Source organism: Prionailurus viverrinus, chromosome C1, assembly GCF_022837055.1.
Source record: "Prionailurus viverrinus isolate Anna chromosome C1, UM_Priviv_1.0, whole genome shotgun sequence".
Taxonomy (NCBI): Eukaryota; Metazoa; Chordata; class Mammalia; order Carnivora; family Felidae; genus Prionailurus; species Prionailurus viverrinus.
Window position 1 is genome coordinate 132,087,052 of NC_062568.1, and position 26,897 is coordinate 132,113,948.

Here is a 26,897-nt window from a genome sequence, read left to right on the forward strand (position 1 = left end):
GTTTGTTGATATCCATAAAATAACTTGCTGTAATTTGGACTAGGATTGCACTAAATCTGTACGTCAAGCTGGAAAGAACCGGTATCGTGACAATACTGAGTCTTACTATCCACAAACATGGAATATCTCTCCATTTATTTTGGTTTTTGGTTCATTAATCAGAGTTTTGCAGTTTTCCTCACATAGATCTTCTATATATTTTGTCAGATTTATACCTAGGTATTTCACTTTCTGCGGTTCTGTCAGTGATACTGTGTTTTTAATCTCAGACTGCACTTGTTCACCACTGATATATAGGAAAGCAGCCGATGTTTGTATATGAACCTTGAATCCTGCAACAGTGCAATTATTGCTTCTTAGTTCTAGATTTTTTTCAGTTCTTTCAGATTTTCTACATATACCATGTCATCTGTGAACAATTTTATCTCTTCTTTCTTGATCTGTGTACCTTTTCTCTTTTCTTGCCCTACCACATTAGCAAAAGCTTCCAATAGGATGTTGAAAGGAAGTGATGAGATGGAATGTCCTTTCCTTGTACCTAATCTTAGAAAGTGTTGAGTTTCTCACCATTAAGTATGATGTTACCTGTAGGTTTTTTATTTTTTGTAGATATTTTTCATCAAGTTGAGGAAGTTCTCATCTATTTCTAGCCTTTGTCATAAGTGGATATTAGATTTGTCAAATGTGATTTTTCTTTTTTCAGTCTACTGATGTAATAGATTAACCTAGTTTTCATTGTTTTTATGACAAGTATGCAATATTGCATTAAGAAAAGGGGCTCTGTAGTCTAGTTTCCACCTACCAGCTATGTAACTAGTAAATAACTATCCTAAGTTTTAACTTCCTCATTTGTAATATGAAGAAAGTATTTACATTAAAATCCTTGGGATTAAATGCTGTAACACACAAACAGTGGTTACCAGACAGTGTGCCTAGCCCACCGCAGCAGTGTTCACTATAATATTCCCAAGTGTCAACCAGGCACAGGGTCCATATATAACTGTTGACTAATGAATGAATGCTGATTATTATTAACAGTTGCCCAAGTTCTCAGAAAACACAGACTCCCATACTTTTCAAAAGTATACTTGACCTGTTTTCATGTATATATATATTATTAGTTTACTTTTTAGATGTTTGCGGGAGTCATAATCCTTCCATACCAGTGGGGGTTCATAAGTAACTCTGGAGATAAGGGGTGAGGAATCTTAGGTCTTCTGAAGTATAAAAGCCTGTAATTCTGATGTGTGGTGTGCAGAACACTCTCCTTCCTACAATATATGTTCATTAACGAATTAATTTTTTCTTTAACATTCTATTTGTGGTCTTGTTTCTCCCTCAAATGATTTCACACATGCTGCTAAAATACAGTAGGTTTAACAGCCTTCATAACAGAGTCAGTAGAATATAAAATTATTTGCAATTCTTGATATTTTTACCAAAATTACTGAAAATATGTTTATAAACATTATTTTTAAAAAAAGTTATGGGGTGCCTGGGTGGCTCAGTCGGTTGAGCGTCCGACTTGGGCCCAGGTCATGATCTCACAGTCTGTGAGTTCAGGTTCCGCGTTGGGCTCCATGCTGACAGCTCAGAGCCTGGAGCCTGCTTCAGATTCTGCGTCTCCCTCTCTCTGCCCCTCCCCCACTCATGCTCGCTCACGCTCTGTCAAAAATAAACATTAAAAAAAATTTTTTTTTAAAGTTATGTTGGCTTTTCCACTGAATATAAAGCTTACCACTACTATGCCCAAAATAAGTGATTCTATAGTACTAATAACGTTAATGTTTCCACATTAACTGATAGGACAATTTTATTTGCTATATCTTGACACTGATGCTTAACTTGTAAAAGATATAAAATCAAATGACTCAACAGAATCGTGATTGATGGTTGTTCCACAATACTGGCTATGGAAACAAACTAAATTAGAACTTAAATTCGGAATAACAATCTCTACTAAAAATACATATTTTTATAATTAATTCATCTAAGATGGATGTCAATTGATTTTAGATTCCGTTAAAAAAAGAAAAAGAAATGAAGTGTTAAGATACGCATTGACGTGCTCTTTAAAATCTGACCACAGAAACTTTTTCCTGTATAATGACCATTTCATGAGAAATTAGTATCCCACAAAAACAATCAGAAAAATGCTAACATGGAAAGATACAACTTATACGTCAAAGAAAAAATAAGCGTAAACATATAGGATTAAGTATAAAAGCACATTTAAATGACATTTTACAATCATTCCAGTATTTGAAATTTTTTTAATTTTATTATTAGATATTATGTTCATCACAATAGTACAATCCGAGTACCATCCATCACTCCCAGGTGGAAGAGCTACTGAAACTACCAGGAAGGCAAGCAGTAACTGGAGGCTGAGACTGACAAGAGTCCTGGGCTCTGCCAGGTTTCAGGACTAAGAACTGCCCGAAGACTTTCTTTTCTGGAGAAGAAGGAACCACAACAGAAAGTCTTGGGGCAAGGATGCCAACATCAAGTTCCTGAGAAAAACTAGATTTTCAGAAAGGAAGGAACTCACTCACATGACTATTCCTGGTGTCCTTGACAAACCTCAGGTTGAGAATGATCAAAGGAAAAAAATGAAACAAGACAGCACAATTATACATCACCAAACCATGCAGACAAGAACAAAAGCTTAGGAAATAATGAAGCCACAAGATGAAGCTGGCCTAGTGAATAACCTTTATGGAACAAACTGATACCATTTTAAGCCAGCAGGACTTTGGCTTATGAGAAATAAACTTGCCTATTTCTGCCACTATGTTCTGCATTTTATTACAGTAACTTAGCCTTCACCCTAACACATATTTACCTGTAGTGTGAAGAAATGGCACTGCCATTTTTATTTAACTGGTTATCTCTATAAGGTCACAAAAAGTGAAATTGGATCCCTATCTAATACAATACACAAAAAATAGTAATTTTCTGATGGGTTACAGACAAATGTAAGAGGCGTTAATTTAAAAACTTCTGTAACGTATGAAGATATCTTTATGACCCTCAGGTCATGTAAGGACTTTTTAAGTTATAACACAAGAAAATGAACCATGTGAGAAAATACTCCTACAGAGTGGCCACAAAATTTCTCTAAAAGAAACTGTATCCCAACAACAGATGAAAACATAAAAACTATTACTAGAGATGGCTTTAAAGATTTCCAACAATCAACAGCAAAGATATCAATAAGAACAAGGCAAAGATTCACATGGTGGAAAAAGAACACATAAATAATTTTAATTATGATGGCAATGGGAACTCATGGCCATATTAAAACTCTATACATTAAAATTAGCAGTTTTTATTCATCAAAACACAGTATTAAGTGAAAAGGAAATCTACAAACTAGGAAATGATATGAGTAACATAAATAACAGAGAATCAATAGCAATACATAAAAAACTATAAAGTTGGTTAAATTCAAATTTTTATTAGGCAAAGACATAAATAGATATTTCATAAAACTTCACAAAAGAAACACTAATGACCATAAATATGTCGGGAGAAAATAAAGATGTAACGCCTCATTAATAATTAGGGAAATATAAAGAAAGACCAAAGAAATTATTACATACCAAGATGGCAAAAACCAAGGAATTTAACACTTGACCAAGTGCTGATGAGAATCTGAAACAGTAAGAACTCTTGTATACTATTGTTAACATTAACTGGAGCAAACACCGACAAATAATCTGTACTACCTTATGAAGTTTAACACACTGTACATCCTAGCAATACTTGTCCTTAGATATGTACCCTCAAAAACTTTTGCACACATGAACCAAGTAGTACAAATATGTTCAGAGCAGCATTATTCTTAAAGTCAAAAACAGTAAATGACCCAGAGGAATTCCAACAAGAAAAGAGATAGATCAGGGTATTTTAACAGATGAATACTACATTGCAAAGAGTTATTACATAACTATATACAAAAGCATGGCTAATAATTAAAAACACAAAGTAAAACACAAGTGAGAGAAACAGAAAATAGGCATACCATTTTCGCAAAACTAAAAATATAAAACAATACATTTTTGTCATTTACATGACAAAATATGAAAAAGATAAAATAATTCTGGGCAGTCACTACTCATAGCAGGGTAGAGGGATATTAAAAGGAACACATAAGCATATACAACAGCACTGAAAACATTCCATATTAATTAATTCCAAATTATTAATTTAGAAACTTCAAGTCCAAAATGATGCAAACGTAAAGTTCTCCACAGTCCAAAATTTGTCCTTAAATTCAATACAATTCCTTTCCAAAAATGTATATATATCTACATTTTTAATATTCATACAAAACAGAATCACACCATACCTGCTGCTTAACACCATTCTCCTTTCATTTAATAAAACAGCTTAGAGATTTTTTAAAAAAAAGATCAACACTACTAATCTAGTTCATTTTATCAACAGCTTCGTAGCATTCTAGTATATTAGTATACTACGGTTTTTTAAATTCTCCAACTGATATGTTTCAGTTATGTGCAATTCATCCTTGTATTTAAATACCTGTGAAAGTCTCAAAAGCAGATCATAATCTATGTAATGAGTAACTCAATAAATTCCATAAAGAAGAAATTGTGCAAACCATATTTGCTCAAACAGAATAAGATATTTTGAGGGGAAAAAAATTGAACAAAATTCAATTGTTTTATTTTACCTTTTTTTTTTTTTTTTTTTTAATAGAGAGAGATACAGTGGGTAAGGGGCAGAAAGAGGCTCGATCTCCCGACCCTGAGATCATGACCTGAGCTGAAATCAAAGAGTCAGACACTTAACCAGCTGAGCTACCCAGGCAGCACTCTGAAAATTCAATGTTTTAATCAGATGAAATTTTGAAATAGTTCCTATATAACCTGGATCAAAATGAGAATATAAACTTCAAATGCAGACGATTATAAAATTTTAGAAAGACTAGTTACCCCATTTAAAAAATTGGGCAAAAGATTAATATGAAAAGCTGTTTAACCCTGATCATAGAAAAAAACAAATTCAAATTAATACTACATTTAAGTGCCACCTCATCTATCAGACTGGCAAAACCCCAATCACTGAACAATATACTCTATTCAACAAGCTATCGGGAATGGAGGCACTCATATATTTTCTATACAGCAGTACAAAAAAAAAAAAAAGACAAAAATTTCCCTGTACAGCCATGGAGTGATCTCCAGGATAAACTTATCATTAAAAAGGAAGTTGTAGCTGTTATAACCTGTATACACTGTCACTCTCTCTAGGGTGATGGGAAGGAGAATGTAGGAAGCAATTCACATTTGTTTACATTACACAAAAGAAGGATAAGCCAAAAATTGATGAAAATGACACCTATAATGGGATAGACAAAGCAAAGGAGAGTGGACAGGAAGTATTAACCAGACTTCTATAAATGTAGTTTATTTTACTTTTGATTTGGGAAAATTTAGCCAAAAATGTTAGGGGGGAAAAAATCCCTAAAAATCAAAACCAAATGAAAACATGAAACATATCAGCTTGGTAGTAGAACCACACACAGAATTCTTTCAATAAACTTTGATATTCTGTTTTTATACTATAAGGACAAAAATAACGGCAAAGAAAGTTTAAACTGTATTCAGTAATTATAATGTCAGTGTAATACTGATGTTCCTTTTTAACTAGTGTATATATATGTACATATAGTACAATTTTAATGTTAGCAAGCAAAATTATTCAATTTATACAAGAGGTAGAAATATAAAATCAGAAAAGTAAAAACTGTAAAGTTAAATTGGAAATAACAAATGAGCTCACAATATTATGTCTCCAAATTATTTGCTAGCTCTGTTCACTAAAAGGGCTTTGAAGTAATGACCACCTAACAGCAATTAGCACCTTTGCACCCACGTTACTGTGGTCTCTTAAGGACCACTACTCACCCAAAGAAACCAGGATTTTTTTTTTTAAAGAAATGGCTAAGATCTAGAACAAGAAATGATACTTCAAGCAAGTAAGTATCATAGCTACTGGTGTTATAAGCTCTCAATAGCTCAAAATGAAAAATTAAAGACTTCTTAAAGAATGATCATTGCAATAAGACTGGGAAATAAATGTAGAAGCCTGTTTTCTTATAAAAAGGGAATTCCAGTATGACAAAATACTGACGTAAAAAGTTAACAGAAAAATCTAAAATAGGCGGGGGCAGGGGGAGGAGTGGATCACCATTTTTGCAATACCCAACGCAACTGCAATTATTAACTAATAAAATCAAGAAGGTATGAAAGGATAATGGGAGCACTATACTGGATACATCATGCTAACCAAACCTGAACCTGCTGATAAATGTTAACGTCACAAAAAGATAATGAGATATGTTCCTCCTGGTGTGATACAACAGGAAAAACACACAGTGCATCTACAAAATATTCCTGCTAAAAATTAAACCTGAATCTGATCAAGCCTCACCTCAGGAAATAGGACATGAGGAACATGTAAAACAATGACATGGAAGTATAATCACCAAAATCAACAAAGTGGAAAACCGTACAGAAGAGATGACCCAGTTTCTCTAATAAGCAATAAAAGAAAAAGCAATAAAGGGAATGGAAGGTAAACTGATTCATAGTTATCTTTATAGAGACTTAAAAGACGTTAACCAAACCAGCATACTGACTTTCCTTGGATCCTGATTTGAAAGAGGAAAAAAAAGACATTTTTTTTAAAATGTTTATTTATTCAGAGAGACAGCACAAGCAGGAAAGGGGCAGAGAGAGAGAGGGAGACACAGAATCTGAAGCAGGTTCTAGGTTCTGAGCTGTCTGCGCAGAGCCTGACACGGGGCTCAAACCCACAAACTGTGCCATCATGACCTGAGCCAAAGTCAGACACTTAACTGACTGAGCCACCCAGGCGCCAAGACATTTCTGAGGCAAATGGAAAATTCTTACTGCTGGAAATTAGATATTAAGAAATTATTTTAAATTTTATTAAGGTATAATAATGGTATCAATATCATCCTTAGGAGATTATTATGTTAGAGACACACGATAAAGTATTTAGTGAGGACATGAAATGATCTCTGAGATTTACTTTAATATTCTCCAACAGGAAGGATTTGTGTATTACTGTACCATTACCATTCACACTACTTTTTATGTATCTTGAAAGTTTAATAATGAAGTTTTAAAAAAATTTAAAAAGGGAAAAAAAATTGACACAAATAAATGGAAAGACATTCTGTGCTCCTGGTTTGGAAAAAAATCAGTATCATTAAAATGTTCATACTACCCAAAGCAATCTACAAATTCAATGCAATCCCTATCAAAATTCCAACAGCATTTTTCACAGAAATAGAACACACAATCCTACTATTTGTACAGAACCACAAAGGACCCTGAAGAGTTAAAGCAATCTTGATAAAGAACAAAGCTGAAGGCATCACACTCCCTGATTTCAAACTAGTAATCAAAACACGATGGTACTGGCCTAAAAACTAGATACATAGATCAATAGAAAAGAAATGCAACCATACATACATATACATACACACACACACACACACACACACACACACACACACACACACACACACACACATATATGGTCAATTAATTTATGACAAAGGAGCCAAAAATATACAATGGGGAAACAGTCTCTTCAATAAATGGTGCTGGGAAAACTGAACAGCCACATATAAAAAGAATGAAACTAGACTACTATCTCAAACTATACACAAAAACTAACTCAAAATGAATTAAATACTTGAATATAAGATCTGAAAGCATAAAACTCAAAGAAAACATAGGTGCTAAGCTCCTTAACAAGAGTCTAGGCAATGATATTTTGGATTTGACACCAAAGGCAACCTGAGGACCTATAGAATGGGAGAAAATATTTTCAAGTCATATACAGTTGTCCCCTCTTACCTATAATTTCAGTTACTCATGGCCAACCATAGCCTGGAAGTAGATGATCCTTCTTCTGAGGTATTGTCAGAAGGTCAAGAGCATCCTAATCCTACATCACAATGCACCTATGTCATTCACCTCACTTAATCTCCTCGCATAGCCATTATTTCATCACAAGGGTGAGTACAGTACTATAAGACAGTCTGAGAAAAAAATTTTTTTAATGTTTATTTAGTTTAGAGACAGAGAGAGCACGCACGTAGAGAAGGGGCAAAGAGAGGAGACACAGACTCTGAAGCAGGTTCCAGGTTCTGAGCTGTCAACACAGAGCCTGACATAGGGCTTGAACTCATGAACCGTGAGATCATGACCTGAGCCAAAATCGTACGCTCAACAGACTGAGCGCCCCCTGAATCCATTTTTAAACAAGAAAGTCAGTGAGTTCAGGATCTCAAGTGGACTAAAAGACAATAAAATAAATTTCATGTGAGGCAGAAAAATAAGGATAAAAGCACAGATTAATCAATTACAGAAACAAAAAAAAAAGAAAGAAAAGAAAAGCTGATTTTTACAGACCAGTAAAATAAGGTCTCTGACAAGAGAAATAAACAGAATACAAATGATCAAAATTAGCAATAAAAAGGAATTTTAAAATGCTATAGAATTCTGAGATATCTGAAACCCAGTAAAATATAATTTTCTAAGAAAGCAGTAAATAAACTAGTAACTTTGGAAGAAACTGAACTATTTATCAAAGACGTGTCCCTCTTTCCTCACCCTTTATATATAAGCTGCTTAAAATCTTTGTAATATATAGAGGAAATGATGGGAAGTGCATACAGTGCTGATTAACTGGTAAAATCACTGGTGATTTAATTTACTTTCCTTTTTGGCTAACGCATTAAGCATAACCTCTATAATTGCAGAAAATATTATGGGGAAGAAAGAGGTAAATTTTTCAAATGTTACAGTTTCCTACCTTTGAGCTCAAGCATTGCCATCTTATTTTATTGATAATGTAAATATAATATTACAATTATCCTATAAACTTCTTTAAATGTTTGAGAGACAGAAGGAGAGCATGCACGGGAGCAGGGGAGGGGCAGAAAGAGAATCCCAAGCACGCTGTGCAGTCAGTGCAGAGCCTTGCACAGGGCTCCATCTCATGAACCATGAGATCATGACCTGAGCCGAATCAAGAGTCAGATGCTTAACCGACTGAACCAGTCAAGCTCCCCAAACTTAGTGCAATTTAATCAAAAAGTCTTCATGGAACTCAGCCGACTGATCTTAAAATACACATGGTAAAGAAAGTGCCAAGACAATTTTGAAGAACAAAGTTGTGAAATTCACTCTACAAGGTTCCAAGACTTACTGTGACGCTACACTAAATTAAGACACTGTGGTACTGGTACAGGACAGACAAACAATGAAACAGAACAGATAGCCCAGAAACAGTTCCATCCATCTATGGAAATCTGACAGCTGACACTGCAGATCAGTGGGGAAAAAACATGAACTATTCAATTAAGTTGGTACTAAATGGGTTATTCATAAGGGGGGAAAAATAATTAAACCTTTATCATATACTAAAGTTAAATTCCAGGTAGACTGAGGCCCCAAATGTGAAAACCAAAATTTCAAAACTTTCATGATAAAAACCACTATATATAAGATCTTGAGTTAAAGGAAAATTTCTTAGAACTAAAACATAAATGTGACATTAAAATTTCCAAATTCTATTCAATAAAAAAAAAAAAAAAAAAAAACACAAGCCACAGACAGGAGTTAATGTATGTAAGTAACATGGCTTTAGGACCCATAATGTATAAAACTCCTACGAAACAATTTAAAAAAGGATAAAAACTACATTAAAAAGAAAATGGATAGACTATATCCATGAACAGGTATTTAACAAGAATGGCCTATAAATAAGAAAATGTATCCATTCTCAGGAAATTCAAACTAAAACAAGAGATCTATTCACATGTTCCTCAGTCTGACAATTAAAAATTCCAACAACGCCAATTATCAGAGAAGACGTACAGAAACAAGAATTCTCATACACTGCTAGTAAAGTATAAATTAGCACAACCATTTAGGAATGCAACATGTCAATATCAACTTGCAAACAGACACACAATATAATCCAGCAATTCCACTTCCAGAGAAACTAGTGGCATTTATTAATGCATGCACAAGAATACTCACAGCAGTAATTTATAACAGGAAAAAATTAGAAACAACCTCGATATTTGTCAGTAGGGTTAGGTACATTCACATAATCATATACCATATGGCAATGAAAATGAATTAGAGCCACATGTAAACCTGGGTTAAAAGAAACAAAAATGGGGACCTGGGTGGCTCAGTTGGTTAAGCGTCTGACTTTGGCTCAGGTCATGACCTATCTCACAGTCAGAGTTCGAGCCCTGCATCAGGTTCTGTGCTGACAGCTCAGAGCCTGGAGACTGCTTCAGATTCTGTTTCTCCCTCTCTCTCTGCCCCTCCCGTTTGTGCTCTCTCAAAAGTAAACAAACGTTAAAAAATTAAAAAATAATAACATTGAACAAAAAGAACAAGTTAGAGAATACAAGCAGCATGTGGCACATATACATAGTTTAAACATGTAGAACAAAACCATATATTGCTTATGACACAAAACATAAATAACACACACAGGGAAAGTACAGACATTCACAGGAATGGCAAACACCAAATTCAAGATAGTGGTTACCTGGGGTGGAAGTGGAGGGAAATATAGGATGCAACGAACTGAATGTTAATGACCACCAAAATTCATACATTCAAATTGTAATTCCCAATGTGATGGTATTTGAAAATGGAGACTTTGGGAGATAATTAGGGTTAAATTAAGTCCAACTCTGTATCTTCAAAATTCTACATTTAAAGGCTGAAAGGAACCCTCCAACGAACCTTTCCTAACACCATTAAAATGAGTTCACTTTGTGACCTTTTTTACTTTTTTCCCCCCTGAATTCTTTTGGATTAGATGTCTTTAGTCACCCCCATTCTCCAATTATTTTAGAAGTTATATATTCTATCCCTATTTTACAATTTTAAAATACAAATTTATCTGATTCACTTCAGTCTTAAAATTTCCACCCTCCAGATTGGTACAGTCCAAAAGAAATGTAAGATGAGCATATAGGATGATCTTATAATGTAAGACGATCTTTTAAATGTTCTAATAACCATATTTTTAAAAGACAAAAAAAGAACACAATTTTATTGAACACAAAATAATACTAACATGTAATAAATATAAAATTACATTTTTTTTATCATACTAAGTCTTGGAAGTTTATGTACATTTTACAACTGGAGATCAATTTAGACTAGCCATATGTCAAGTGCTCAATGACTACATATGACTAGTGGCTACTATAATGGACACCATAGCTCAAAACAATATTAGAAGCATCAGAACTTAAACATCAGTTACTCAACTACTCTCTTACACGTTGTTATAATATTTTTAGTTCAACTTTTTAAACCCCAAATCAAACAATCACTGCTATCACTTTCTCATACTCTCAATAATTATATTTACCCACAGACCTACCAACTTCTTGGTTAACCTTACTTTTCCTACCCCAAACCTCCTTTCTGGAGTCATCAGCTTTCTTCCTACAGCATAAACTCTAGAAATTCTTCACTGAGTCTGTTGATAAATTTCCTCAATTGCCTTTTTTGGGGGAGGGTGAAGGGAAAAGGGGTTTCTGAAATAACTATTTTGCTCTTCTCTTTAAGTGATAATTTAGCGGACTACAAAGTAACAGCTAGGTAGTTACTTTCATTCAACACCTTGAAGATACTATTTCACCATCTTCTGGACCCCCATGTTGCTGAAGAAGCATATTGTATCTTTACAGTTGTTACTCCTTCTTGGGAAATCTGGTTTTTCTATGGCTGCTTTAAAGCTCTTCCGTGTGTCTAATGGCTTGCTCTTTCACTGTGATGTGGCTAGGTTTTCTTGTGCTTCCTAAATCTAAGAATTTATGAAGCTCATCAATTTTGGTAAATTAGGAGGTTTTTAAACTTTCATATTCCACTTCCCTGCAATCTTTAACTTTCACTTTCTGGTAGTCTAGATAATTTATTAGAATTTCTCTTCCTTTCCTCTTTTAACCTCTGCTTTTTTGTTGCTCTGTGTTAAATTCTGAGTAATTTTTATGTTTTAATTTACTAATTCTCTCTGTAGGGTTATCTGCCCAGCTATTTTTAACCTGGACTCAAAGCTCTCTTAAAAACTTATGTACAGGGGCGCCTGGGTGGCTCAGTCGGTTAAGTGTCCGACTTCGGCTCAGGTCATGATCTCGCGGTCTGTGGGTTCGAGCCCCGCGTCGGGCTCTGTGCTTACAGCTCAGAGCCTGGAGCCTGTTTCAGATTCTGTGTCTCCCTCTTCCTCTGACCCTCCCCTATTCATGCTCTCTCTCTCTCTCAAAGATAAATAAATGTTAAAAAAAAAAAACAACTTATGTACACTTGAGGGGATACCTGGCTGGCTCAGCTTGGAAAAGCATGCGACTCCTTTGATTTCGGGGTCTTGAGATTACTAAAGATTACTTGAGATTACAGAGATTACTAAACAAAAAATTAGTAAGCTATTGAAAAAAATATGTACACCTGAAACTAATACTATGTATGTCAACTATACTTCAATAAAAAATTTAATTTGTGGGCACCAGTGTGGTTCAGTCAGTTAAGCATTTGACTTCAGCTCAGATAATGATCTTGCGGCTCCTGAGTTTGAACCCTGCATCAGAGACCCTGCTGTCAGCGGGGAGCTGGCTTCAGATCCTCATCTCCCTCTCTCTCTGCCCCTCCCCTACCTGGCACATGTGTGCATACACTCTCTCTCAAAAATAAATAAACTTTTTAAAAATTTTAATTTTAATTTTTAAAGAAAAAATTTGGTCTCTAACAGCCAGTTAAAAAAGTTCATATCTGGGAGTCCACTGTGGTTTTCCTCCCAAATCAGGTGTACAGAGTAAAGAGCTACAGTAACAACTATGATCCTCATTTGAGCACTTATGTGCCATTCTGTGCTAAATCTTACATGTTATTTCATTTAATCTCCAAAATAACTTTTGAGGTAAGTCCTATTAAGACCATTTAAAAATTTGTTAAACTAAAGCTCAGAGATTACCTTCAATGTTATAGAGAGGCCATACTCTAGCCTGCTAGCAAATTCTAAATCACATGCTCTTGACAAGACCTCCACTAAAAAATTCTTGTCTACCATCAATAACTACAATTTAAGTTGAACTTTAATACTGTCTTTCCATCATATAAATTAAGTGAACTTTAAGATACATTTCTTTTACATATCCTTTAAGAATACTGATAACAGATGTCTACTGAACTATGCTGAGGAGACACTGATGAACACAAAAAAGGTGAAAGAAGTTATTATAATATTATTGGGAATAACATTACAGACACACACAAAAATCAAATATGTCTTCTAATGTAAAAACATACCACCACTTATAAAATATTACCAAAAACAAACAAAAAGAATATGATAGTCTCTAGATCCAACACCAATTGACAGATACATGAACATTTTATTTTATTTTTTTTTTTCAACGTTTATTTATTTTTGGGACAGAGAGAGACAGAGCATGAACGGGGTAGGGGCAGAGAGAGAGGGAGACACAGAATCGGAAACAGGCTCCAGGCTCTGAGCCATCAGCCCAGAACCTGATGCGGGCTCGAACTCACGGGCCGCGAGATCGTGACCTGGCTGAAGTCGGATGCTTAACCGACTGCGCCACCCAGGCGCCCCTGAACATTTTAAATTATAACATCAGAACACAATTAGTAGATGCAGACTCGGGGGGCAATTCTGTGGAATCAACAAGTTTTCTTCAAAAATAAAATGCAATGAGACGCCTGGGTGGCTGGCTTAGCTGGTTAAGCATCCGACTTCATCTCAGGTCATGATCTTACTGCCTGTGATTTCCAGCCCCGCATCAGGCTCTGTGCAGGGCTCTGTGCTGATAGCTCAGAGCCTGAAGCCTGATTCAGATTCTTTGTCCCTCCCCTGCTCCCTCTCTGTCTCTCTCTGTCTCCCTCTCTCTCAAAAATAAAACATGAAAAAAAATGTTTAATAAAATGCAATGTTAAAAAAAACCAAACTTCACGAAAGGATAACATGCAGATTAAAAAAAAAAACTAAAAAAAGGCTTATCAACCTATTGAATTTGCTCATCTTGTTTCATCCTGATCTCTCCTTCTCACCAAAAAAAAAAAAAAAACCCTGTAACAAATACTTTGACCTTTATGAGACAATTAAAATGTTTTTTTATTCAATTTTCTTTTTATGTTTTTATTTAGTTTTTGAGAGAGAGACACAGAGCACAAGAGGTGGAGGGGCAGAGAGAGGGGGATCCACAGAATCAGAAGCAGACCTCAGGCTCTGAGCTGTCAGCACAGAACCAGACACATGACTCGAACTCACAGACCATGAGATCATGACCTAAGCTAAAGTCGGATGCTCAACTGACTGAGCCACCCAGGCACCCCAAATATTAAAAATTTTAACATTAATTTGGCACTTGATAACATTAAGGAATGTTTTTTTTTTTTCTGTCCTTAACAGTATTCTGGTTATATCAAAAAAAAAAAAAAAAAAAAATTCTTATCTTTATGAGACACACCAACATTACAAGTAAAATACTGTATCTGCTACTCATCTCAAAATAACATAGGAGAGGGGCGCCTTGGAGGCTCAGTCAGTTAAGCATCCGACTTCGGCTCAGGTCATGATCTCGCAGTTCTTGAGTTCGAGCCCCAAGTTGGGCTCTGTGCCGACAGCTCAGAGCCTGGAGTCTGTTTCAGTTTCTGTGTCCCCCTTTCTCTCTGCCCCACCCCTGCTTGTGCTCTGTCTTTCAAAAATGAATAAACCTAAAAAAAAATTTTTTTTAAATAACATAGGAGAAAAGTACAGTGAATATCACAAATTCTAGCAATGGTTTATTGATGATTATTGGGACTAAGTGACAAATAGTGGTTCATAACTATCAGGTCTTTTTCTATGTTCAAATTTCACAATAGGTATAAAAAAATCATTGCTCAAAAACACATCTTTCATGATAAGTTTCTGTGATACTTTTACCACTTCTAAAGTAAAAATATTACTTAACCACCTTAAGGCCCTAATGCAGTATGTCCAAAACTAAATATTACACTTTAGCAACACAAAGAGACCACATAAGAGTTTAAATTTTAAATTTATAGAGACTCATGATTCTAATTTACAGCACCCCACGTAATACCAAAGCCAGTCTTCTTGGAGTTAATTCTCCAAATTCTAACAAGAGGATAATAATGAGCTACTTTTTATGTATGGGAACTTACCAGTATTTACAGAATAGTGCCTACCAGATGAAGTACAGATTTCATAACCTGCACTTGAGACCTTCTACAACCTATGTGCCATCTTTCTCTCAAATTCATATACAAATCTACTGACACAAAAGCTATTCAGTGGTTCTCAATTTGTGCCAGCCCATCAACACAACTCTGGCCACATCATTCCCTCAACATACACTACTCACCTCCTCTCCCCAACTATTTTTAATGTACAGGTCACAACTCACTACTTTCGTGAGGTCTACTCTGATCCTACCAAACCAGACTAATCTCTTTTTTAACAGCCATAGGCACTTGCTTAAACCTTGTGTTATCTCTTTAACCAGATGAGGTCCTAGAAGACACAGCTCTTTTGGATCCCCAGCAAAAAGGAAGAATGTTATGAAATAAAATTGATGTTTATCTTTTCACTGATAAGTGGCTTGAGATGATAAGCATACTGAAGCCAGACCCATGAGGAGTTATTAAATATTTAGTGTGTATGTACTACTTAACACATACTACTGATGATGGAAAAGCAATAAAACAAATAAGGTCCCTACCTCTACCCTCAAAGAGCACATATTCTCAGTGTTTCTGAATTGCCAGTTAACAGTGTTGGCATTTTGTAGACACACTATAAATGTCTGTAACTTGCAATTCAAATATAAACACCTAAGCATGAATATGTAGCATTTTAAGAAAAATCACACTCTAAAAGCCCAAACAGAAGTTTTTAATAACATACTTACTATAAACAACCAGTTATATTCAATCATTACAAAAAGTAACATCTAGCATTATTTCATTGCAATTATCTAAAAAGCCCATGTTGGTGAATTCACATCTCAAACAGTTAAGTTCAGCAATTTACAAACAGTGCTTTCTAAATACTAGTGAGATCCAACATGGAAAATGCTAATAACTTATTTTAACAAATTATGTCCTCTACTGTCCAGTTTTAAAGGCTTCATTTAGTAGTTAATTTAGTATGAGAGCTAGCACCAATTTCACTGTTTAAAATATCCATCCAAAAAGTTAACATTTTACCACAAGGAGTATAATCTTGAATTACTGTGCAATCACTTCATTCATTTGTTTTGCTCAGTAAAAGGCCGATTATACTGCGATTTCAGTGGCAAAATGGTTAAGAGTATAGAAATGAAACCATGAAGTTAATTACAAATTACAAAGAACAAAAAAACCATTTTACAGAAATGCAACAAATCTCTTCATTAAAAATTCACAAATTTCTGAGGCACCTGGGTGGCTCAGTTGGTTAAGCACCCAACTTGTGATTTCAGCTCAGATCGTGATCTCCTGATCATGAGATTAAGCCCCTTGTCAGACTCTGTGCTGAGTGTGGAGCCTGCTAAGAATTCTCTCTCCCTCTCTTTCTGCCCCCACCCAGAATAAATAAATAAATTTTTTTAAAAATCTTTAAGGGGCGCCTGGGTGGCGCAGTTGGTTAGGCGTCCGACTTCAGCCAGGTCACGATCTCGCGGTCCGTGAGTTCGAGCCCCGCGTCGGGCTCTGGGCTGATGGCTCAGAGCCTGGAGCCTGTTTCCGATTCTGTGTCTCCCTCTCTCTCTGCCCCTCCCCCGTTCATGCTCTGTCTCTCTCTGTCCCAAAAATAAATAAATGTTTAAAAAAAAAAAAAATCTTTAAAAAAAACTCACAAATTTCTTTTTATACTCTCACTAAGCTAACCAAAAAGAAGTCTAAAATCAACTGAGTAGCTACATCAAATTTATAAGGGTAATGAAAAATGAAATTTCAACAAACCCTAAAGTTATAAAATTCAGATATTCTATATGTAGTGCAAATCAGTTAATATTAACTGAGGACCTGGTTTGTGAAAAATACTTTTTATGCATAATCACATTTAATCTTCAAAACTATTATAATCTCATCTAAAAAGTAAAGGACCTGAAGCTAAAAACATTTAAGATCAAATAAAAAAAAAACTATACTCCTTAATAATACAAATAAATCTATATGTCCAACACTACATGAAGAAATTCAAAGTAATAATCTGTAAGAAAATGTACCTACAATGTGTACAGGAAATCAATTTTACACAGAAGTGTAACAAAGATGATCATTAAAATAGGTCAGGTATACAAAAAGGCAGTTCACAGGACAAGATATATAAAGTCAAATTCTCAAAATCTCACCCATTTCAAAATATAAATTGTAAAACAATTTTTTAGCCTAAAATTAGGTGATACTCTAAATTGTTCAAAACCCAGAATTAATAAGGGTGTGGACAAACAGGCATTCCCATACACAGTTGTGGAAAGAATCCTTTTGGCATTCTGGTTTTCATAAACTTTTAAACTGTAAATGTCATTTGACACAGGATTTTTACTTCCATTGTAAATATTTCCACATACTCTTTAACTGCAAACTAGAATCAAACTATGTCATCAACATAGAAACGACATTGTGGTGTAGCCATATAACAAAGAATGAGGCAGATCTAGAACTACAGACCACATTATGTAATTTTTTTTGAAAAAAGGAAAAAGTAGGTGGACTTGTACTTCCAGGCAAGACGGTGTAATATGCACAAGTTTCCCACTGAAACTTTAAAAAAAAAAAAAAAAATTATACAGGACATGTGTAACAATGGTTTTCAAGAACCAGACAATGATGGACAACGATCCCTGAAATTCAGAAAACAAGTAAGGTCAGTCCATGATTGCCCCAGCTTACTATCTTGAAAGAACAGGCCATGGCACAGCCCAGGTGGAGAAAATGGCCAAACTTCAAAAACTCCCTAAGAGGACATGAGTCCAAGGAGACCAAAGCAAGTAGGGTTTCTAAAGCAAAGTACCAAAGAGAGTTGCACAGAGGCAGCTCTGGGAATCTGTGGAAAATCCCCCTGAATATTCAATGCATGCACACAACTGTGTTGTGAGTAATACAGAAAATATTTTTCTTATTGTTTAAGTAGTATTTAAAAGATAATTGGCTGTTTCAACAAATAATATATGACTTGTAACATATACAAAAGTAAAATATATGATACCAATAGTACAGAGGCCAAGAGAGAAGAAATAAGTCTTGAAAGAAGACTGTAAGTTAGAGATGTATGATACAACTCCTAAAACCAGCCACCAATATAACCAGAGTTATAAGCTAATCAGTTAACAAGAGATACAATGGAATTAAAACAGTATCCATCCAAAAGATAGCAGAAAAAGGGAACAAAGAACACAAAGCACAAACAGAAAAACAGCAAAGTAGTAGTTTTAAAACTAATCTTATTAGTCAAAACAAGAGAGTGTAAGTTGGATGTAAAAATGGAATTCCAACTTTATGCTATCTACAAAAAACACATTTTAAATCTAAGGACACAAATAGGTTGAAAGTAAAAGAATGGAAAAAGATATACCATGTGAACCCTATTCAAAAGAAAGCCAGAATGGCTAGATCATAAAAGTAGATTTTAAAGCAAAGAGTATTACCAAGGATAAAATGGTCACTACATAATAAAAAAGGAGTCAATGCACAAAGAAGACATAGTAATCCTAAATATTCATGTACTAATCATAAACTTAAAAAACATAAATAAATAAATAAATAAATAAATAAATAAATAAATACTGGAACTGCAAGGAGAAACTTAGACATGCACAGGTAAAAGAGGAAATTTCAATATCCTTCTCTCAATGTGATAGCACAATACACAGAAAATCAAGAAGGACAGAGATCACTTCAACAACATTATCAATAAACAAATGACATTTATAAAACACTACCCAAGAGCAGAATACACATCTCTATCAAGTGCACATAAAACTTAAGATATATGATATTTGGATCGTAAAACAAGTCTCAACAAATTTACAAAGATTCAAGTCTTACAATATGTTCTCTAGCCACAATGGAATTGAATTCAAATAATAGACACATTGGGGCATCTGTTGGTTAAGCACCCAACCTCGGCCCAGGTCATCTCACAGTTCATGGATTCGAGCCCCGTATCAGGTTCTGTGCTGACAGCTTGGAGCTTGGAGCCTCTTTCAGAGTGTGTCTCCCTCTCTCTCTGACCCTCTCCCACGTGCGTGTGCACGTGTGCACGAGGGCTCTAGCTCTCTCAAAAACAAACTAAAAAAAAAATTAAACGAGAAAAGTAACAAACATCTATGGAACACTCATAATATTTGGCAATTAAATAAATAACATACTTCTCATAACACATGGGGCAGAAAAATGTATTACAATGCATTTTGAACTGAATAAAAAGTATGCATGTCAAAATTAGAGAGATGCAGGGGTGCTTAGGTAACTCAGCTTGGGTAGCTCAGTCAGTTAAGTATGCATCTCTTGATTTCAGCTCAGGTCATGATTTCACGGTTCCCAAGTTCCAGCTCCGCACTGACAGTGCAGAGCCTGCTTGGGGTTCTCTCTCGCTCTTTCTCTCGAAATGAATAAACTTAAAAAAAAAAAAAAAAATCTGAGCGAGGCCACGAAAGCTGTACTTAGGAGGGTAATATATAGGGGCACCTCGATGGCTTAGTCAGTGAAGCGTCCGACTTTGGCACAGGTCATGATCTTTCAGTTCACAAGTTCAAGCCCAGCTGTGCTAACAGCTCAAAACCTGGAGCCTGCTTCAGATTCTGTGTCTCCCTCTCTCTGCCCCTCCCCTGCTCACGCTCTGTCTCTCCAAAATAAATAAAAACATTAAAAAAATTTTAATTAAATAAAAAAAGGAAAATACATAGCACTAAACCTCTATGTTAGAAAAGTATCACGTCAACAATACCAGCTTCAACATAACTAAGTTGAAAAAGAACTAAATGCAAAGCAGAAGAAAATTAAAACAGTAGTTATCAATAAAATAGGAAATAGAAAACTCAATGAAACCAAAAGCTGATTTTTGGAGACTATTAATAAAATCAATAATCTCTAGCTAGACTGACAATGAAAAAAAGAGAAAAGACACAAATGATCAATACCAGGAATGAAAAAAGTGACAGCACTACAGATTCTACAGACATCAACAGTATAAAAAGGTAATTATCATAAACAACTCTATGCAAATACACTCAGTAACTCGGATGAAATGGACTAATTCACACGGAAGGCACAAATCACCAAAGTTCACTTAAGAAGAAATAGATAACCTGAGTAGTCCTGGATCTATTAAATAAACTAAATGTGTCATTTAAAACCTCCACAAAGAAAACAACATCAGGCCCACACAACTTCACTGGTGAACTGCCCAAACATTTAAGAAAGAATAGCATTTAGGTGTTCACCCTAATATCATCACTTCTATTCAGCACTGTACTAAGATATCACAGGAAAAAAACGGCATCCAGATAGGAAAGGAAAAAGTAAGACGGTCTATGTAGAAAACCTGATAGCGCCTACAAAAAAAGTTATTATATCTTAACAAGTGAGTTTGGCAAGAGTGAATAATACAAGAACAATACACAAAATATTTGTATTTTTCTCCACTACTAACTAGAAACCAAGATTTTAAAAATACCATTTGTAACAGCACCAAAAAACACTGAAATAGGAATAAATCTGACAAAAATGTACAAAAACTGTACAATGAAAACTAAACACTGCTGGGGCGCCTGGGTGGCTCAGTGGGTTAAGCATCCAGTGCCTGATTTCGGCTCAGATCATGATCTCACGGTTTGTGGGTTTGAGCCCTGCATCGGGCTCCTCACTGTCAGTACAGAGCCTGCTTGGGATTCTCTCTCTCCCCTTCCCTCTGCCCCTCCCTCATTCCTGCACACATGTGCACTCTCACTCTCTCTCAAAATAAATTTAAAAAAAACCTAAACACTGCTAAAAGAAATTAAAGAAGATCTAGGTAAATGGATAAATTGTGTTCATGAGTGGGAAACTTCAACACTGTCATGATGTCAATTTACCTCAAATTGCTTTTTACATTCAAGTTACTTCCAATAAAATCCCAGCAAGCTTTTCTGTAGAAACTGACTCCTATAAAAACATGAAGGACATAGAAGAGCCAAAACAACTTTAAAAAAAAAATAAAGAAAACCATGATTGCTTGATGTCAAGCCTTAACATGAAGTCACAGTAATTAAGACAGTATGTTTTTGGCATCTACATGGACAAAAATGGGTCAATGGAAAAGGATACAGTACAGAAATAGAACCACTCATACAGATAGCTGATTTTTGACAAAGGTGCAAAGCAATTCAATGAACAAAAGACAGCCTTTTCAACAGTGCTGGAAAAAGTTTAACTCCATACCCCCCAAAAAAGAAATGCACCATATTAAAAAAAGAAAAGAAAGAAAAAAAAAAAAAAACTCAAATGCAAAACCCAAAACTATGAAACTTCTATTACAAATCAAAGGAAAAAAATCTTTCTGACCTTGGGTTAGGCAAAGATGGCTTAGATAAGACATGAAAAGCACAAGCCATAAGACAAAAATGGTAAAGGTCATCAGAATTAAAAATTGCTGTTCTTTAAAAGACACTACTGAGAGAATGAAATTACAAATGGCAAAAAAAAAAAAAAAAAAAAAAAAATCTATGAACCATATATCTGATAAAGGACTTATAACCAGAATGAAGGCTTCTTAAAACTCAATAGTAACCCAATTTAAAAAGTGGGCAGGCAATCTCAAGAGATACTTCACCAAAGATGATATGCAGCTGGCAAAAGAAAACACATGAAAAGATATTTAACATAACAGACATTAGTGAAATGCAAATTAAAACCACAAGATTACCACTTCACCCCCTCTAGAATGTCTAGAATCAGAAAGACAAGCATTGGAAAGGATGCAGAAGGACTGGAAATCTCATACCCTATTGGTGGCAATGTAAAATTATACAACCACTTTGGAAAATAGTCTGCAGTTTCTTAAAAAGTTAAGAACATATGTGTATCATATGATCTAACCATTCCCATCAAAGGTATTTCCCCAAGACAAACGAAAAGTTCACACAAAGACTTTTACAGGAATGTTCACAGCTTTATTTACAATAGTCAAAAACTGGAAAAAAACCAAATGTCCATCAAGAGTTGAATGATAAATTGCTGTATATCCATAAAATGTAATACTACTAAGCAATAAAAAGGAATGGACTATTGACAGACAACACGGGTAAATTTCAAAATAATCACAGTGAAATAAGACCAAATAAAAGGGGAGTACATATGGATTCATTTAAAATTCTATAAAATGCCAACACCCTATAGTGACAGAAAGCAGATCAGTGGTTGGAGAAAGAAAGGCAGAAGGAAGGGTTACAAAAGGGCAAAATGATATGTTCATTATCTTGATTGTGATAATGGTCTCATAGATGCTGTATACTTAAAATATGTCCAGTTTATTTTATATCAAATTGAATCTCAATAAAGTTATGTTTTTAAAAGGCAAGATGTGGGCCAGTACATGTGTTATGAATCCATCTGTGTAAGTAAGCAAGGATGCTAATGTTTGATAATATACAAAATGGTAACACCTCAGAGGGAAAAAAAGCACCAAGAAAAATTTAACATAATTACCTACACCCGAGAAACAGGACTGGGATTTGGGGAGACATACCTTCCACTTTGAATTTTTTTAAGGGCACATAGAAATATATATACAATGAGAACTTAACTACTTGTACATATGCATGACTCCAAAGCAAAAATTCTTAACCACTGTCTCAGAAAAGTTCATAAAACAAAACTTCGGTTATTCAAAATTTATATTAAACAAAGGATAAAAAATAAATGGTTGGCAATGATTTTTACATCATTTTCCATTTTTTTCTCCTCAAACCACTAATACAGAAACTGGTAGAACCAATAAACCATACCTGGACATCCAATCCTGAGTCTCCTCCTATCTCTGGGCCTACTCATGGTGGCTCCTGTCTGAATTCCTTCTCTCCTCACCCACTAACAGTGAACAACTCAGACTTGGGTCATTCATTCTTTTACAAAATTCCACAGGATACCTAACTATACATTTTACATCTTGCACTCTTGAGCTATTCCTGATTTCAAATCCTGCAACTACCTCAACTTACAAAATAACACTGCCAAATAAAAATGCCTTCCCCAGAAAAAGCTCTTTCTCCCCCAATGTACATAGTAGAAACTCAACAAATAAGCCTAAATATTAAAGCATGATAAGTGGGGAGCCTGGATGGCTTAGTTGGTTAAGCATCCAACTTTTACTCAGGTCATAACCTCAGGCTCAGGTCATGATCTCATAGTTCATAGGTTCAAGTCCCGTGTTAGGCTCTGTGCTGACAGCTCAGAGCCTGGAGCCTGCTTTAGATTCTGTCTGTCTGTCTGTCTCTCTCTCTCTCTGCCCCACACTCCAATGGTGCTCTGTCTCCCTCCCTCTCTCTCTCAAAAATAAATAAAACATTAAAAAAAAAAATTTAAAGCATGGAAAAGTATCCAGTGTACTACAGGGCAGAGGACAGAAAATAAGCAAGGAAATACAAAATATTCCCTAAAGTATTCTAAAGACTATCACAAAAAATACTGTGAAGAGTCACCATCACTATACTAAGGACACAGCCTCTCAAGACTACTCACATTTGAAAGGGGGAAATGTTACTGCATCCAACAAGTATTTGTATATCAGGTTTGGAGTATGTTGTGCCTGGCTTGAAAAATTAAAAAGACAGAAGACAAGGACCATGCCCAAACACGGCAGACAGGTTTGCAAACAAAAATTTTAACATACTATGCTGTTAAAATGTGCAACGATTCAAGGAAATCAAAGGCCTAAGTATTAGAACTAAGGTCTAAAGGAGTAGTTTTCCTGGCCAAAAAGTGAGGGAAAGATTCCAAATGATCTGTACCATAACAGCTATTTTCCTTTAATAGAAAGATAAACCAGCTCTTAACTTCTGACTCTAATTTGAAGCTAATTACTGAAACAAGTTTTGCTTGTTTTAAAGATCAAGATAACTGATTTCTAATGTGGCTCACTACTGACACATTTTAGTCTTCATAATCAAAAGTTAAAAAACACTTAGATTAATAAAATTATATGATTTATGTCAAATCACTTATCTGCCCACTTAAAACCATAACTTCCCCTCAGAAAATTGGGATATCATTTTTATATTCACAAGTCATGTCTGAAAGCATTTTTCATTCCCTGAACACCATTCATACCTAGTTTAGAATGTTCTCACAGACTTTCTAGAAAAACTTAGTTTTGTCTATTTAGATTGTAAATTATATAATCCAACTTTTAAAATGAAATGAAACACTTTACACTTGGGTTTTGTTAACTCTAACTTTCAAAAGCTAACTTAAAAATTTCCATTGATGGTAATAGTAGATTCAGCCATTCTGTTTTCATTAGTTGCAAACAATTTTTTCCTACCTTGACGCCAACTGCAACCTCAGTGACAATTCTGTAAAGAAAAAAAAATAGTTTCAACCTCTTCTTTTAATGATCACTGTTGGTCTCTAAAACTTTAGGGTAGTTAACCATTCATAAATCTTCCACTAACTATGCAAATGGAAAATAGATACACAGATGGTCAGTGACAATTCTTTGTACTATTTTAAACTCAGTTTTCTAAAAATTGCTTTCAAACTTAAGATGAAATCACTAAACTCCTGGTATTTTTTAATAACCTATTAAATACCAAAAAGAACAAAACCCCAAGAAACTATAATGCCATTTCCACAAAGCTAGTATACTTAGATTAATAGTTTAAAACTTAAAACAATTCTTTAGTTATCCTGACAGAATCAGAAAACATGAATTCCAGGGCCAACTTTTGCCGTCAATTTTCATGTTAACCTGGGGAAATAGCAAACTTCTTTAGATCTAGATTTCATGTGCAAAATTATCTCTAGATAACCTCTCGGACAACTTAAGTTTGGTGACTTTGTTCACTTTGATATGGTCTTCCCTTAATATCTTTTAAAAACACCAAACTCCAAACACTTAATTAAAATAAACTCATATCTTACAGGACTCTTCATATACTGCCGCTGATTCTAATAGATGTACTTTTTAAATGATTCGTTTTTATACCCCCAAATGGGCCCAATACAGCTCTCTTTTCGCCCTCAAGGGTGCCTCCTTTCCAACAATTAAATCATTAAGAGTCTTTTCAGATGTAGAGCATTAAGTACCAGGGAGACCCCGGTCCCGGTCGTTTCCCAAAGCCCTTGCCTTCACCTCACTCAGCATTCTATCTGCACTAGGGCTCTCAAAGATGCAGCACGGTTCTGGCTTTTTGTTTTTCCCGAAACCGGTCAAAGTGGCTAAAAAAAATGGCCCTGTGTTGACTATCTGCTCTTGTTTCTGCCATGGCTGTTGGCCTTTGCCCATGTGACTGATGCCGACCACAAACACTTGGGTTTTTCAGATGATTTAATTTCTGGGCCCTTTTGCCAAGCCTTGAACGTTTAGGCCCCCACAAAAAGGCATTTTTTTCGGTCTCCCGCCCCCACTACCAGACTCAAGTGAAAACAAAGGAGTATGACATCTGCCTTCCCCCTTCCTCCCGCCGCCGCACGCCCTCCCCGCCCCCCCCTTCCCCAGCGGCTCCCACTTAGCTTTCCCCCGAGCTCCCGCCACCGGCATCTCCCCCAGCCTGGGCCCGCCGGGCGAGGCCGGGCAGGTGGAGGACGGCTGGGGTGCACACAGACGCCTTTCTCCCGTCCCCTAACAACCCCCCCACAGGCCTCTCTCTTTGGCCACAACATTCGCTCCCACAGGCGCGGCTACCCAGGGTTCGGGTCCCAGGTTACGGATCGAAATGGCTCCTAGAGGGGGCAGGGACGGGCCAGGCGTTCTGGGGTTCCCACCCCATCCCCCGCCGCCAAGTCCGTGCCCGCTCCCTCTCCGGGGTCGTCGCCCCCGCCATCGCCCCAATGCCTCGCCAGTCTACGAGCCCGCTTTCTTCTCATTTTCTCGACCAGAGCCCGCCGGGGGAAGCGAAGGGAGGGGTGTGTGCGATGGGGCGGGGGTTGGGTAACGGCAGCCCAGCCCTGGGAGGGGCCGCCGGAGGGTTTCTGGCCGACCCCGAACCGGGCCGAAGGAGGGTCCAAATCCCCTCTCACACACTTCCTTCCCGGCCCCATTACATACCCGTCCATTGCCGAACCGGACAAAGCTTCGCTCACAAGAACCGAGCCACGCAGCCAGCGAGACACACAAGCGGCTAGAAAATGGCGGCCAGGGCCCGACGGAAATTGCCGAAGGTGTCGGAGCGCACGGGGCAGCGCGCGGCAGCGGCGGCGGCGGAAAGAGCCGAGCGCGCCGGCGCCCGGCTGCGGGAGGCGAGCGGCGGGGCGCGGGGACGAGGGGGAGTGGGCGCCGTCGCCGCCGCCTCTTCCTCCGCGCGGCCGCGCGCCTGGGGCCCTCCGCCCTCCGCCCTCCGCCCTGTGGGCCCAGGCCTGCTGCGGTGGAGCAGGGCGGCCTAGCTTCTTTTTGCACGCGCCTCTGCAAAGTCCCTGATGTCTTTCTTGGGCAGCGTGGATGGAACACCTCTCAACCCTTCACACCCATTGCCCTGGATCTCACGGGGGTGGTCCCAGAACTGCACGACTGCCACCAAGCAGCCTCCACTTTTAACTCCAAACCAGGTCCCAACTTGGCCACCCTCGACCTACTTGGGCAAAGGAAAA

General features: G+C 36.5%; 1 protein-coding gene across 5 annotated transcripts in view; it reads right to left on the reverse strand.

Annotated features, from left to right (window-relative positions):
• The window catches only part of PTBP2 (polypyrimidine tract binding protein 2), an 82,571-nt gene extending 56,115 nt beyond the window's left edge, over positions 1-26,456 (reverse strand). For 4 of the 5 annotated variants that reach the window (XM_047869807.1, XM_047869806.1, XM_047869804.1 and 1 more), the window contains exons 1-2: positions 26,359-26,456; positions 24,634-24,664 (exon numbers count right to left, since the gene is read on the reverse strand). In XM_047869807.1, coding sequence (XP_047725763.1) covers positions 24,634-24,664; positions 26,359-26,366 — 39 coding nt within the window. In that variant the 5' untranslated portion in view covers positions 26,367-26,456. Of the gene's footprint in view, positions 1-7,922; positions 8,002-24,633; positions 24,665-26,358 lie in introns of those variants that run through there. The other variant, XM_047869808.1, reaches the window with a different exon arrangement.
• Between the last annotated feature and the right edge of the window lie 441 nt (positions 26,457-26,897).